Genomic DNA, 13,530 nt, shown 5'->3' on the forward strand with positions numbered 1-13,530 from the left:
TGGCTACAGGGAAGGCTGGGATATGTGATCCCTAAGTGAGTGGCCTGTTGCTAAGCTTGATCACAGACAGTGGGAGTGGGCATTCTGGAACTCATTGGAAGGGTAGAAAGCAGCTCGGCTGCTGGACACACTGCACAGTCTCTACCACATCTGCCCAGTGTCACTTTTCCAGAAAATGATCATGTTCATGCTAAACAGAATTATTATAAATCGCAATTATACTCATACAAATAAGTTGACATTTTTTCCAGCTCCTAACACAGTGCCTGGCACATTGGCACCTAAGGCATAATATTACTTTTATTGTTTACTGTCGTATATCTGCATCGTTTAAGAAGCAAAATTTTAGCTTCAGATTTTGTCTGTGTTATACTTGATAGCCAGGGATTTTGTGCCATTTTTATTTTTGCATAAATGCTTCTGAATTTATAGAAAATTTGAAACATACCATACACTTACCAACGGAGAAGGCAATGGCACCCCACTCCAGTACTCTTGCCTGGAAAATCCCATGGATGGAGGATCCTGGTAGGCTGTAGTCCATGGGGTCGCTAAGAGTCGGACACGACTGAGCGACTTCCCTTTCACTTTTCACTTTCATGCATTGGAGAAGGACACTCCAGTGTTCTTGCCTGGAAAATCCCAGGGACGGGGAAGCCTGGTGGGCTTCCATCTATGGGGCCACACAGAGTCGGACACAACTGAAGCGATTCAGCAGCAGCAGCAGCAGCATACACTTACCAAAAACAAGACCTGGAGCTGACTGTGGTTCAGTTCATGAGCTCCTTATTTCAAAGTGTGTTAAGTCAGTCAGTTGTGTCCAAATTTTTGTGACCCCATGAACTGTAGTACACCAGGCTCTTCTCTCCATGGAATTCTCCAGACAAGAATATTGGAGTGGGTTGCCATTTCCTTCCCTACCTTATTGAAAATTCAGGCTTCAATTGAAGAAAGTAGGGAAAATCACTAGACCATTCAGGTGACCTAAATAAAATCCTTATGCTTATACAGTGGAGGTGACAATTAGGCTCAAGAGATTAGATGTTGAGGTAGACCCATTGCCTTCAGAACTATGGACAGAGGTTTGTAACATTGTAGAGGAGGCAGTGAACAAAACCATCCCAAGAAAAAGAAATGCAGGAAGGCAAAATGGTTGTCTGAGGAGGCTTTACAAATAGCTGCAGAAAGGAGAAGTGAAAGGCAAGGGAAAGATACATCCAACAGAATGCACAGTTCCAGAGAACAGCAAGGAGAGATAAGAAGGCATTCTTCAGTGAATAATTCAAAGAAATAGAGGAAAACCATAGAATGGGAAAGACTAGAGATCTATTCAGGAAAATTAGAGATACCAAGGGAACATTTCTTACAAGGATGGACGTGATAAAAGAAATGGTAAAGAACTATTAATAACAGAAGCAGAAGAGATTAAGAAGTGATGGAAAGAATACACAGAAGAACTATATAAGAAAATTATTAATGACCCAGATAACCATATGGTAGAGTCACTCACCTAGAGCCAGGCATTCTGCAGTGAAATCAAGCGGGCCTTAGGAAGCATCACTACAAACAAGCTAATGGAGGTGACACAATTCCAGCTGAGGTATTTAAAATCCTAAAACATGATGCTGTAAACATGCTGCACTAAATATGCCAGCAAATTTGGAAAACTCAGTAGTGGCCACGGGACTGGCAAAGATCAGTTTTCATTCCAGTCCCAGAGAAGGGCAATGCCAAAGAATGCTCAAACTACCATATGTTTGCTCTGATTTCACATGCTAGCAAGGTAATGCTCAAAATCCTTCAAGTTAAGCTTCAGCAGTACATAAACCAAGAACTTCCAGATGTATAAGCTGGGTTTTGAAGAAGCAGAGGAACCACAGATCAAATTGCCAACATTCGTTAAATCATGGAAAAAGCAAGGGAGTTCCAGAAAAACATCTACTTATACTTCATTGACTACACTAAAGCCTGTGACTCGATCACAACAAACTGTGAGAAATTCTCTAGCTTGTTTATGTCCGTGTACACATTATACATGTGAGATATCTCTAATTCTAAAAGGTATTATTAGAATTGGAGTTACAAAGAGCTCTATTTAAAAAAAAAAAAAAAAAGAATTCCTAGTTCTACCAGACTGAAAACCACAATCACAGAAAACTAACCAATCTAATCATGTGGACCACAGCCTTGTCTAACTCAATGAAACTATGAGCCATGCCGTGTAGGGCCACCCAGGACAGATAGGTCATGGTGGAGAGTTCTGACAAAATGTGGTCTACTGAACAAGGAAATGGCAAACCACTTCAGTATTCCTGCCTTGAGAATCCCATCCATGAACAGTATGAAAGGCAAAAAGATAGGACACTGAAAGATGAACTCCCCAGGTTGGTAGGTGCCCAATATGCTTCTGGAGATCAGCAGAGAAGTAACTCCAGAAAGAATGAAGAGATGGAGCCAAAGCAAAGACAACGCCTGGTTGTGGATGTGACTGGTGATGGAAGCAAGATCCAATGCTGTAAAAAGTAATATTGCATAGGAACCTGGAATCAAGGCATAGGTCCATGAATCAAGGCAAATTGGAAGTGGTCAAACAGGAGATGGCAAGAGTGAACATTAACATTTTAGGAATCAGCGGACTAAAATGGGCTGGAATGGGTGAATTTAACTGAGATGACCTGAGTTAAATTATATCTACTATTGTGGGCAAGAATCCTGTAAAAGAAATGGAGTAGCCATCATAGTCAACAAAAGAGTGCGAAGTGCAGTACTTGAATGCAATCTCAAAAGCGACAGAATGATCTTGGTTCTTTTCCAAGGCAAACCATTCAATAGCATGGTAATCCAAGTCTATGCCCTAACCAGTAATATGAAGAAGATGAACAGTTCTATAAGGACCTACAAGACCTACTAGAACTAACAAACACCCAAAAAAGATGTCCTTTTCATTATAGGAGACTGGAATGCAAAAGTAGGAAGTTAAGAAACATCTGGAGTAACAGGCAAGTTTGGCCTTGGAGTACAGAGTGAAGCAGGACAAAGACTAATAGAGTTCTGCCAAGAGAATGCACTGGTCATAGCAAACACCCTCTTCCAACAACACAAGAGAAGACTCTACACATATACACCACCAGATGGTCAATACTGAAATCAGACTGATTATATTCTTTGCAGCCAAAGGTGGAGAAGCTCTATACAGTCAGCAAAAACACAACCGGGAGCTGACTGTGGCTCAGATCATGAACTCCTTATTGCCAAAATCAGACTGAAATTGAAGAAAGTGGGGGAAACCACTAGACCACTCAGGTATGACCTAAATCAAATCCCTTACAATTATACAGTGGAAGTAAGAAATAGATTTAAGGGACTAAATCTGACAGACACAGTGCCTGATGAACTGTGGACAGAGGTTCATGACCTTGTACAGGAGACAAGGATCAAGACCATCACCAAGAAAAAGAAATGCAAAAAAGCAAAATGGCTGTCTGAGGAGGCCTTACAAATACCTGTGAAAAGAAGAGAAGCCAAAAGCAAAGGAGAAAAGGAAAGATATGCCCATCTGAATGCAGAGTTCCAAAGAATACCAAGGAGAGATAAGAAAGCCTTCCTCATTGAGGATAATGTTTGCTGTGGGTTTGTCATATATAGCTTTTATTATGTTGAGGTATGTTCCTTCTATTCCTGCTATCTGGAGAGTTTTTATCATAAATGGGTGTTGAATTTTGTCAAAGGCTTTCTCTGCATCTATTGAGATAATCATATGGTTTTTATTTTTCAATTTGTTAATGTGTATTACATTGATTGATTTGTGGATATTGAAGAATCCTTGCATCCCTGGGATAAAGCCCACTTGGTCATGATGTATGATCTTTTTAATGTGTTGTTGGATTCTGATTGCTAGAATTTTGTTAAGGATTTTTGCATCTATGTTCATCAGTGATATTGGCCTGTTTCACAGCAGGATCCTCTATGACCCACCTCCCAGAATATTGGAAATAAAAGCAAAAATAAACAAATGGGACCTAATTAACCTTAAAAGCTTCTGCACATCAAAGGAAACTATTAGCAAGGTGAAAAGACAGCCTTCAGAATGGGAGAAAATAATAGCAAATGAAACAACTGACAACTAATCTCAAAAATATACAAGCAACTTCTACAGCTCAACTCCAGAAAAATAAATGACCCAATCAAAAAATGGGCCAAAGAACTAAATAGACATTTCTCCAAAGAAGACATACAGATGGTTAACAAACACATGAAAAGATGCTCAACATCACTCATCATCAGAGAAATGCAAATAAAAACCACTATGAGGTACCATTTCACACCAGTCAGAATGGCTGCGATCCAAAAGTCTACAAATAATAAATGCTGGAGAGGGTGTGGAGAAAAGGGAACCCTCTTACACTGTTGGTGGGAATGCAGACTAGTACAGCCACTATGGAAAACAGTATGGAGATTCCTTAAAAAACTGGAAATAGAACTGCCTTATGATCCAGCAGTCCCACTGCTGAGCATACACACTGAGGAAACCAGAAGGGAAAGAGACACGTGTACCCCAATGTTCATCGCAGCATTGTTTATAATAGCCAGGACATGGAAGCAACCTAGATGTCCATCAGCAGATGAATGGATAAGAAAGCTGTGGTACATATACACAATGGAGTATTACTCAGCCATTAAAAAGAAAACATTTGAATCAGTTTTAATGAGGTGGATGAAACTGGAGCCTATTATACAGAGTGAAGTAAGCCAGAAGGAAAAACACCAATACAGTATAATAACGCATATATATGGAATTTAGAAAGATGGTAACAATAACCCTGTGTACAAGACAGCAAAAGAGACATTGATGTATAGAACAGTCTTATGGACTCTATGGGAGAGGGAGAGGGTGGGAAGATTTGGGAGAATGGCATTGAAACATGTAAAATATCATGTATGAAACGAGATGCCAGTCCAGGTTCGATGCACGATACTGGATGCTTGGGGCTAGTGCACTGGGACGACCCAGAGGGATGGTATGGGGAGGGAGGAGGGTTCAGGATGGGGAACACATGTATACCTGTGGCGGATTCATTTTGATAGTTGGCAAAACTAATACAATTATGTAAAGTTTAAAAAAAAAAAAAAAAAGAAAGCCTTCCTCAGCGATCAATGCAAAGAAATAGAGGAAAACAATAGAATGGGAAACACTAGAGATCTCTCCAAAAAAAATGTGAGATACCAAGGGAGCATTTCATGCAAAGATGGGCTCGATAAAGATTAGAAATGGTATGGACCTAACAGAAGCAGAAGATATTAAGAAGAAGTGGCAAGAATACACAGAAGACCTATACAAAAAAGATCTTCATGACCCAGATAGTCATGATGGTGTGATTACTCACCTAGAGCCAGACATCCTGGAATGCGAAGTCAAGTGGGCCTTACAAAGCTGGTGGAGGTGAAGGAATTCCAGTGGAGCTATTTTAAATCCTAAAAGATGATGCTGTGGAAGTGCTACACTCAATAACCAGCAAATTTGGAAAACTCAGCAGTGGCCACAGGACTGGAAAAGGTCAGTTTTCATTCCAGTCCCAAAGAAAGGCAATGCCAAAGAATGCTCAAACTACTGCACAATTGCACTCATCTCACATGCTAGTAAAGTAATGCTCAAAATTCTCCAAGCCAGGTTTCAGCAATACATGAGTCATGAACTTCCAGATGTTCAAGCTGGTTTTAGAAAAGGCAGAGGAACCAGAGATCAAATTGCTAACATCCATTGGATCATCAAAAAAGCAAGAGAGTTTCAGAACACTTCTGCTTTATTGACTGTGCCAATGCCTTTGACTGTGTGGATCACCACAAACTGGAAAATTCTGAAAGAGATGGGAATACCAGACCATCTAACCTGCCTCTTGAGAAATCTGTATGCAGGTCAGGCAGCAACAGTTAAAACTGGACCTAGAAAACAGACTGGTTCCAAATAGGAAAAGGAGTATCTCAAGGCTGTATATTGTCACCCTGTTTATTTAACTTCTCTGCAGAGTACATCATGAGAAACGCTGGGCTGAATGAAACAGAAGCTGGAATCAATATTGCCAGGAGAAATATCAATAACCTCAGATATGCAGATGACACCACCCTTATGGCAGAAAGTGAAGAAGAACTAAAGAGCCTCTTGATGAAAGTGAAAGAGGAGAGTGAAAAAGTTGGCTTAAAGCTCAGCATTCAGAAAACTAAGATCACGGCATCTGGTCTGTTACTCATGGCAAATAGATGGGGAAACAGCAGACTTTATTTTTAGGGGCTCCAATATCACTGCATATGGTAACTGCAGCCATGAAATTAAAAGACACTCCTTTAAAGAAAAGTTACAACCAATCTAGACAACATATTAAAAAGCAGAGACATTGCTTTCCAACAAAGGTCCATCTAGTCACGGCTATGGTTTTTCCAATAGTCATGTATGGATGTGAGAGTTGGAATATAAAGAGAACTGAGCACCAAAGAATTGATGCTTTTGAACTGTGGTGTTGGAGAAGACTCTTGAGAGTCCCTTGGACTGCAGGAAGATCCAACCAGTCCATTCTTAAGGAAATCAGTTCTTAATATTCATCGGAAGGACTGATGCTGAAGCTGAAACTCCAATATTTTGGCCACTTGATACGAAGAGCTGATTGATTTGAAAAGACCATGATGCTGGGAAAGACTGAAAGCAGGAGGAGAAGGGTACAACAGAGTATGAGGTGGTTGGATAGCACCACCAACTCAATGGACGTGAGTTTGAGTAAACACCGGGCGTTGGTGATGGACAAGGAGGCCTGGCGTGCTGCAGTCCATGGGGTCGCAAAGAGTCAGACAAGACTGAGCAACTGAACTCAACTGAGTACTGCCAGTCCATCATAACTGTCTCTTCAGAGAGCAATATGCAGGTAAAGAAGCAATAGTTAGAACCAGACATGCAACAATGGACTAGTTCAAAATCAAGAGTGAAGTACATCAAGGCTGTATATTGTCACTCTACTTATTTAACTTATATGCCAGTTACATCATGCGAAATGCTGGATTGAATAATAAGTCATAAGCTGGAATCAAGGTTGCTGGGAGAAATGTAAACAACCTCAGATATGCAGATAATACCTTTCTAATGGTAGAAAGTGAAGAGAAACTAAAGAGCCTCTTGATGAGGGTGAAAGAGGAGAGTGAAAAAGCTGGCTTAAAACTCAGCATTCAAAAAAAAAAGATCATAGCATCCAGTCCCATCATTTCATAGCAAATAGATGAAGAAAAAGTGGAAACAGTGACATTTTATTTTCTTGGGTTCCATGATCACTGTAGACGGTGACTGCAGGCACAAAATTAAAGGCACTTACTCCTTGGAAGAAGAGCTGTGACAAACCTGGACAGCATATTAAAAAGTGGAGACGTCACTTTGCCAACAAAGGCGTGTGTAGTCAAAGTTATGGTTTTCATTAGTCATGATGGATGTGAGAGTTGGACCATAAAGAAGGCTGAGCTCCAAAGAATTAGTGCTTGCAAATTGTGGTGCTGGAGGACTCTTGAGAGTTTCTTGGCCTGCAAGAAGATCAAACCAGTCCATCCTAAAAGAAATCAACCCTGAATATTCATTGGAAGGACTGATGCACTTCTGTGTCTGAAGGTGTATTCTTGATGTTTCCACAGATAGAGATGTATTCCACGTCCACCTACCCCTCCACCATCTTATTCTCACTATATTTATTTTCTTACTCGTTGAATTTTATGGGCCCTTTCATTGAGGAAGAAGACTAATTTTAATTTGCATTACAGTTGGTCATTCAGAGAGTCAGCAATGTTGTCAGTCACTGAGATCCATGCAGTGGATATGCAGAGTGTATTATTTTGAAATTGTTAATGTAGTTTGTGATGTTAACTTTTTGTAATCTTGCAAACAAGTCATGTAAATTCCAAATTGGCTGTGGAAGGTATATACGTATACACAAACAGACACACACACACATACATACATACATACAGATAGTTTTATGTGTGTATATTTGTGTGTGTGTGTATATATATATATGTATATATATATAATTTTTTAAAGCAGGGGTAGGATAATGTAGTGATTGTTAGAAAATGAATAAAATATATGTAATGAAAGAAAATTCTAATTATTTGTAATACTACCAGGAGCTTCTAGATAATTCTATAATAATAATAGATACAATTTGTCACTATGCTAGGTGCTTTTAATGAATTGCCCTATTTAGTCATCTCATGAGATAGGTACTATTATCTTCAATTTAGAGAGGGAAGAAATGGATTTTAAAAAGGAAAATAACTTGACAAAGATCAAACAACTAGTAAGCAGTTAGTTTCCTATTACTGGTATAATGAAATACCACACACTCAGTGGCTTAAAAACCCTTAACAGTTCTGGAGGTGAGGAATCTGAAATGGGCCTCTCTGTGTGGAAACCAAGGTGATAGGGTTGTGTTTCTTCTGGAAGCTCCTGGGGAGAATCCGTTTCCTCCCTCTTCCAACTCCCAGAGGCTGCCCAATTTCCTTGTCTTGGTGGCCCTTTCCTTCATCATTGGAGTCAGCAACATCTTCAGGTCTGTCTCCTACTGCCCCCTCTCTGGTTCTCTTTTCTAATTCTCTCTTCCCCTTTTAAGGACCCTTGTGATTAAAGTAGACCCACTCAGATTGTTCAGGACAGTCTCTCTAGATCAGGGTCATCTGATTAGCAATCTCAATTCCATTTGCTACCTAATTCTCTTCCAGCATCTGACCTAACCCACACAAAGATTCTGAATATTAGGTTCTCACCCTATTTCAGGGCCATTGAAGTGCTGCCACAGTGGTGTGACTGGAACTAGTACCCACCTCTGTCTCTAAAGCCATTCCTTCACAGACTTGAAACCCTGCCTGCCCCGCCCCCCCCCCCCCCCCCCCCCCCCCGCCCCCCGCCATCCCAGAGGTTGTTTTTCAGAGTGGTTTTGCCCTCATTGAAGATTTATCTCAATAAGGGTTGGATAACTTCCATAATACTGAAAACTTTTGTTGTGGTTCAGTCGCTCAGTTGTGTCCATCTCTTTACAATCCATGGACTGCAGCACACCAGGCCTCCCTGTCCATTACCAACTCCCGGAGTTTACTCAAACTCATGTCCATTGAGTCGGTGATGCCATCCAACCATCTCATCCTCTGTCATCCCCTTCTCCAGCCCCCAGTCTGTCCCAGCATCAGGGTCTTTTCCAATGAGTCACTTCCTCCCATCAGGTGGCCAAACTGTTGGACCTTCAGCTTCAGCATCAGTCCTTCCAATGAATATTCTGAAAACTTACCTTTCTCATTGTAACATAGAAAGTGATCACATTTATACATTGCAGGTGCCCAGTGGGTTGCTTGGTGGTAAACAATCTACCTGCCAATGCAGGAGACATGGGTTTGATCCCTGAGTTGGGAAGACCCCCTGGAGAAGGGAATGGCAACCCATTCCAGTATTCTTGCCTGGAGAATCCCATAGACATAGGAGCCTGGCAGACTCCACTCTATGGGTCGCAAGAGTCAGACATGACTTAATGACTAAAGCAACAGCAACAACAGGTGCCTGGTACATTTAAAAATGTTTAATTTACAGAAAAAGAGGACCATTATTAGAATTTAAGAGTCCTAAATACAATTCCTTGTGACATCTTGAAATTTAAATACTAAGTATTATCATTTAAAAGTTCCTACTACTTAGTTACTCTTAGTGACCTGATTCTTGGTATTTTGGGCATTGTTTCAAATAGGAATCAAAATAGTTTTTACAATTTTGATAGTGATTAGCTTATTTCACAGCTCTTCTTTTCAAATTGATAGCATCGGTTGCCTCCAAAGAAGGAAACTGGCTGTCTGAAAGATAGGGGCAAAAGGAAGAATTGTCACTATATTTCCTTTTGTATTTTTAAATTTTGATAAATGTGAATGTATAAGGTTAAAACAAGTAATTAAAAGTATTAAATTTTGGAGTAGAATAAATGAACAGCTTCTGTTTTTTCACTGTCTTCCCTCTGCCAGGATCACCCCTTCTGTGTAATTTGAGGAAAATAAGTTCTCAAGGAGGAAAACCTGAACCTAGCAAACAACCTCTTAAGAAGCCAAAGTTACCAGAAGGTCGTTTTGATGCGCCAGAAGATTCCAGTTTAGAGAAGGAACCACTGACAAGTGAGTATAGTTAAACTCCTCTCAATTTTTGAGGTCTCAAAGAAAGTGTTTCTGTTACTGAGAAAAAAATTAAAGACACATATTACTGTTTATAATTCTTCATTAGCAGTAATAAAGAATATTTCAACAATGAATAAAATTGCTGTATTGACCATCAATATGTATGGGTTTTAAAAAGAGTTTTACAGGCCCTTGGCAGTGATTGATTATGTTTGCTCATGTATTCAATTCCATTATTCACATGAAAAACTATGTGAATTAAGATCTACTTTGATGCAAATAACAGAAACCTATTTAAACAGCCTTAACAGAAGGTAGGGTGTGTTGTTAGTAAGGTGCAGGGAACAGGTTAGGCTCAAGGGCAGTAGTGCTGCTGGCCGTTGAAGGAAGACTGGGACCTCAGGGCTAAGCACTGTGGAAACCAGATAGTCTCCCTCCTCTTGTCTCTGGTGGTACTGAGCTGTTTTCTGTCTCCATACTCCCTCTGAGTCCACTGGGCAGAAGGTAACTGCTCCCAGCAGCTACTCAGTTCAAGAGAATAACCAAACTGAGAATACAGTTTTAGTCTTCATTTCAAATTTCTTAAGAAGAAAGCTCACTGGCCCAGCTTGCATCTGGTGTCCACAGCTAAGTCAACCAGTGGCCAGGGGCCTGGGTCACAGATGAAAGAGGTTGTTCTCACTGTAACCATGTGATTTGGGGAAAGAAGGGGAAGTTTGTAGAATAAAGAGGTTTTCTAGAAAGAAACGGAGAAGGCAATGACACCCAACTCCAGTACTCTTGCCTGGAAAATCCCATGGACGGAGGAGCCTGGAAGGCTGCAGTCCATGGGGTCGCTGAGGTTTGGACACGACTGAGCGACTTCACTTTCACTTTTCACTTTCATGCGTTGGAGGAGGAGATGGCAACCCACTCCAGTGTTCTTGCCTGGAGAATCCCAGGGATGGGGGAGCCTGGTAGGTTGCCGTCTATGGGGTCGCACAGAGTCGGACATGACTGATGCGACTTAGCAGCAGCAGCAGCAGCTAGAGAGGAAGGATGATAGACCAAACATTATTTTGTATTCAGTATGTACAAATTTTGGCTCATGTCTTAAACCTCTGGTTTTTTTAAAGTACTGCTTTGTTTTCATGCTGTACCCTTTTGTACCTTTGAATTGTGGAAAATGTGCAAGTATTAGCTATTCAAAAAGTAGTATTTCATACAGTATAAATGTAAACATGCCACTTTTTAACTTTGGCAAGGTTGCCCTGCTTGTGTGATTTTTCCAGTTTCATGAGTGGTAACCCATCTGTATAGTGAAGCCTGTGTCTGGAATTCTTTCTAGAATGTAAAACTTCGGGGTTTTGCTCACTCATGAAATATTTCAGTTATGTCACTGTACCAAGCACAGTCTAATAAGGAGATCAACCAGCCAAGATGATGGAGACTTCTAAACCTTCAGAAACTTCTTTGAAGGTTTTGCTGCTAAGTCGTTTCAGTTGTGTCTGACTCTTTGCGACCCCATAGATGGCAGCCCACCAGACTCCCCCATCCCTGGGATTCTCCAGGCAATAACACTGCAGTGGGTTGCCATTTCCTTCTTCAATGCATGAAAGTGAAAAGTGAAAGTGAAGTCACTTAGTCATGTCCGACTCCTATCGACCTCATGGACTGCAGCCTAGCAGGCTCCTCTGTCCATGGGATTTTCCAGGAAAGAGTACTGGAGTGAGGTGCCATTGCCTTCTCCGTTGAAGGTTTTAGCTAAGCACAAAAATCTGAGAGGAACGATTTCCTTACAGTGTCTCACACAAAAGCAGCAGTCTCAGAAATAGACCCTCACATATATACTTAAGTAATTCTTGACAAGTGTGCTGAGACCATTCAGTGGGGAAAAGAACAGTCTTTTCAACAAGCGGTACTTTGAAAACTGGATATCCACATGCAAAAGAATGAAATCCTTACCTTATACCATATTCAAAAACTAACTGTAAGTATATTAAAGACCTAAACTTAAGAGGCAAAACTGTAAAACTCTTAGAAGAAAATTGGAGAAAATCTTTATGTCCTTGGATTTGACAATGATTCCGTGCATGTGACAACAAAAGGACAACCAACAAACAAAAATACATGAATAAGACATCATTAAAATTAAGAAATTTTGTTTATCCAAGAACATTATCAAGAAAGTGAAAAAAATAACCTATGGAATGGGGGAAAATATTTGTAAATCATATATCTGAAAAGAATTAATATCCAGAATACAAAAAAATTACAACTCAACAACAAAAACAACCCAATTCAAAAATGGGCAAACAACTCGAATAGACATTTCTTCAAAGAAGATATACAAATGACTGACATAGGTTTGAAAAGATGCTTAACATCACTAATCATTAAGGAAATACAAATCAAAACCATGGCGACACACCATTTCACACCATCTCTGTAGTTTAAGAAAAACTAGAAAATAATAACTGATGGTGACAAGTGTGGAGAAATTGGAACCACACGTTTCTGGTAGGAATGTAAAATGATACAGCTGCTATGGAAAACAGTTTTGCAACTTCCCGAAAAGTAAAATACAGAACTACCATGTGACCTTGCAATTTTACTCCTAGATATAAATCCAAAATAATTAAAAACAGAGACTTAAACAGATATCCGCACATCCATGCTATATTCACAATAGCCAAAAGATAGAAACAACTTAGACGTCCATCAATGAATAGATGAACAAAGTGTGTTCTGTACACGTAGTGAAGTACTGTTCAGTCCCAAAAAGGAACGGCATTTTGATATATGCCACAACATGGGTGGACCTTGAAACATTGTGCTTAGTGAAACAAGACAGACACAGAAGGACAGATATTATATGATTTCACTTATACTAGGTACCCAGAGTATGCAAATTCATAAATTCAGAAGGTAGATTAGAAGTCATCAAGGTTTAGAGGGAAGGGGGAATGGAAAGTTTATTTAGTGGGTACATAGTTTATACTGGGAATGATGAAAAGTTTGGACCATAGTGTTATGGTTATACAGCATTGTGAATATTTAATGTCACTAAATTGTACCCTTATAAATGGTTAAATATATATTAGATACAAAGAAGAAAGCATATTTCAACAGTTAATCATCTGTCTGACATTGCTAGACATTCATCTTAATTTTTGAGTTATTAAAGTTTACGTTGAAAATACATTACCAAATCCAGCAGATGCTTTGCAGTCTTCATTTTATCTGAACTGTCTACAGCCTTTGACAATAACAACTACTACTTACGGAAATCTTCTGTTTTGGTTTTGGTTATGCTGTCTTTAGTTTCTCATTCTACTTCTTTAAACATTTCTTCCTGGTCTCTTTTTTAAACTCCTC

At 39.9% G+C, this 13,530-nt stretch overlaps 1 protein-coding gene across 4 annotated transcripts in view; it reads left to right on the plus strand.

The window, feature by feature from the left end:
- The window catches only part of SDHAF4 (succinate dehydrogenase complex assembly factor 4), a 48,520-nt gene that overhangs the window by 12,955 nt on the left and 22,035 nt on the right, over positions 1-13,530 (plus strand). For all 4 annotated transcript variants that reach the window (XR_011568364.1, XM_019967022.2, XM_070795681.1 and 1 more), the window contains exon 2: positions 10,027-10,173. Coding sequence is in view for 3 of the 4 variants with exons in the window: in XM_019967022.2 (XP_019822581.2) it covers positions 10,027-10,173 (147 nt within the window). In the remaining variant the exon portion in view is untranslated. The remainder of the gene's footprint in view (positions 1-10,026; positions 10,174-13,530) is intronic.

The sequence above is a fragment of the Bos indicus genome, chromosome 9 (assembly GCF_029378745.1).
Source record: "Bos indicus isolate NIAB-ARS_2022 breed Sahiwal x Tharparkar chromosome 9, NIAB-ARS_B.indTharparkar_mat_pri_1.0, whole genome shotgun sequence".
In the NCBI taxonomy this organism is placed as follows: Eukaryota; Metazoa; Chordata; class Mammalia; order Artiodactyla; family Bovidae; genus Bos; species Bos indicus.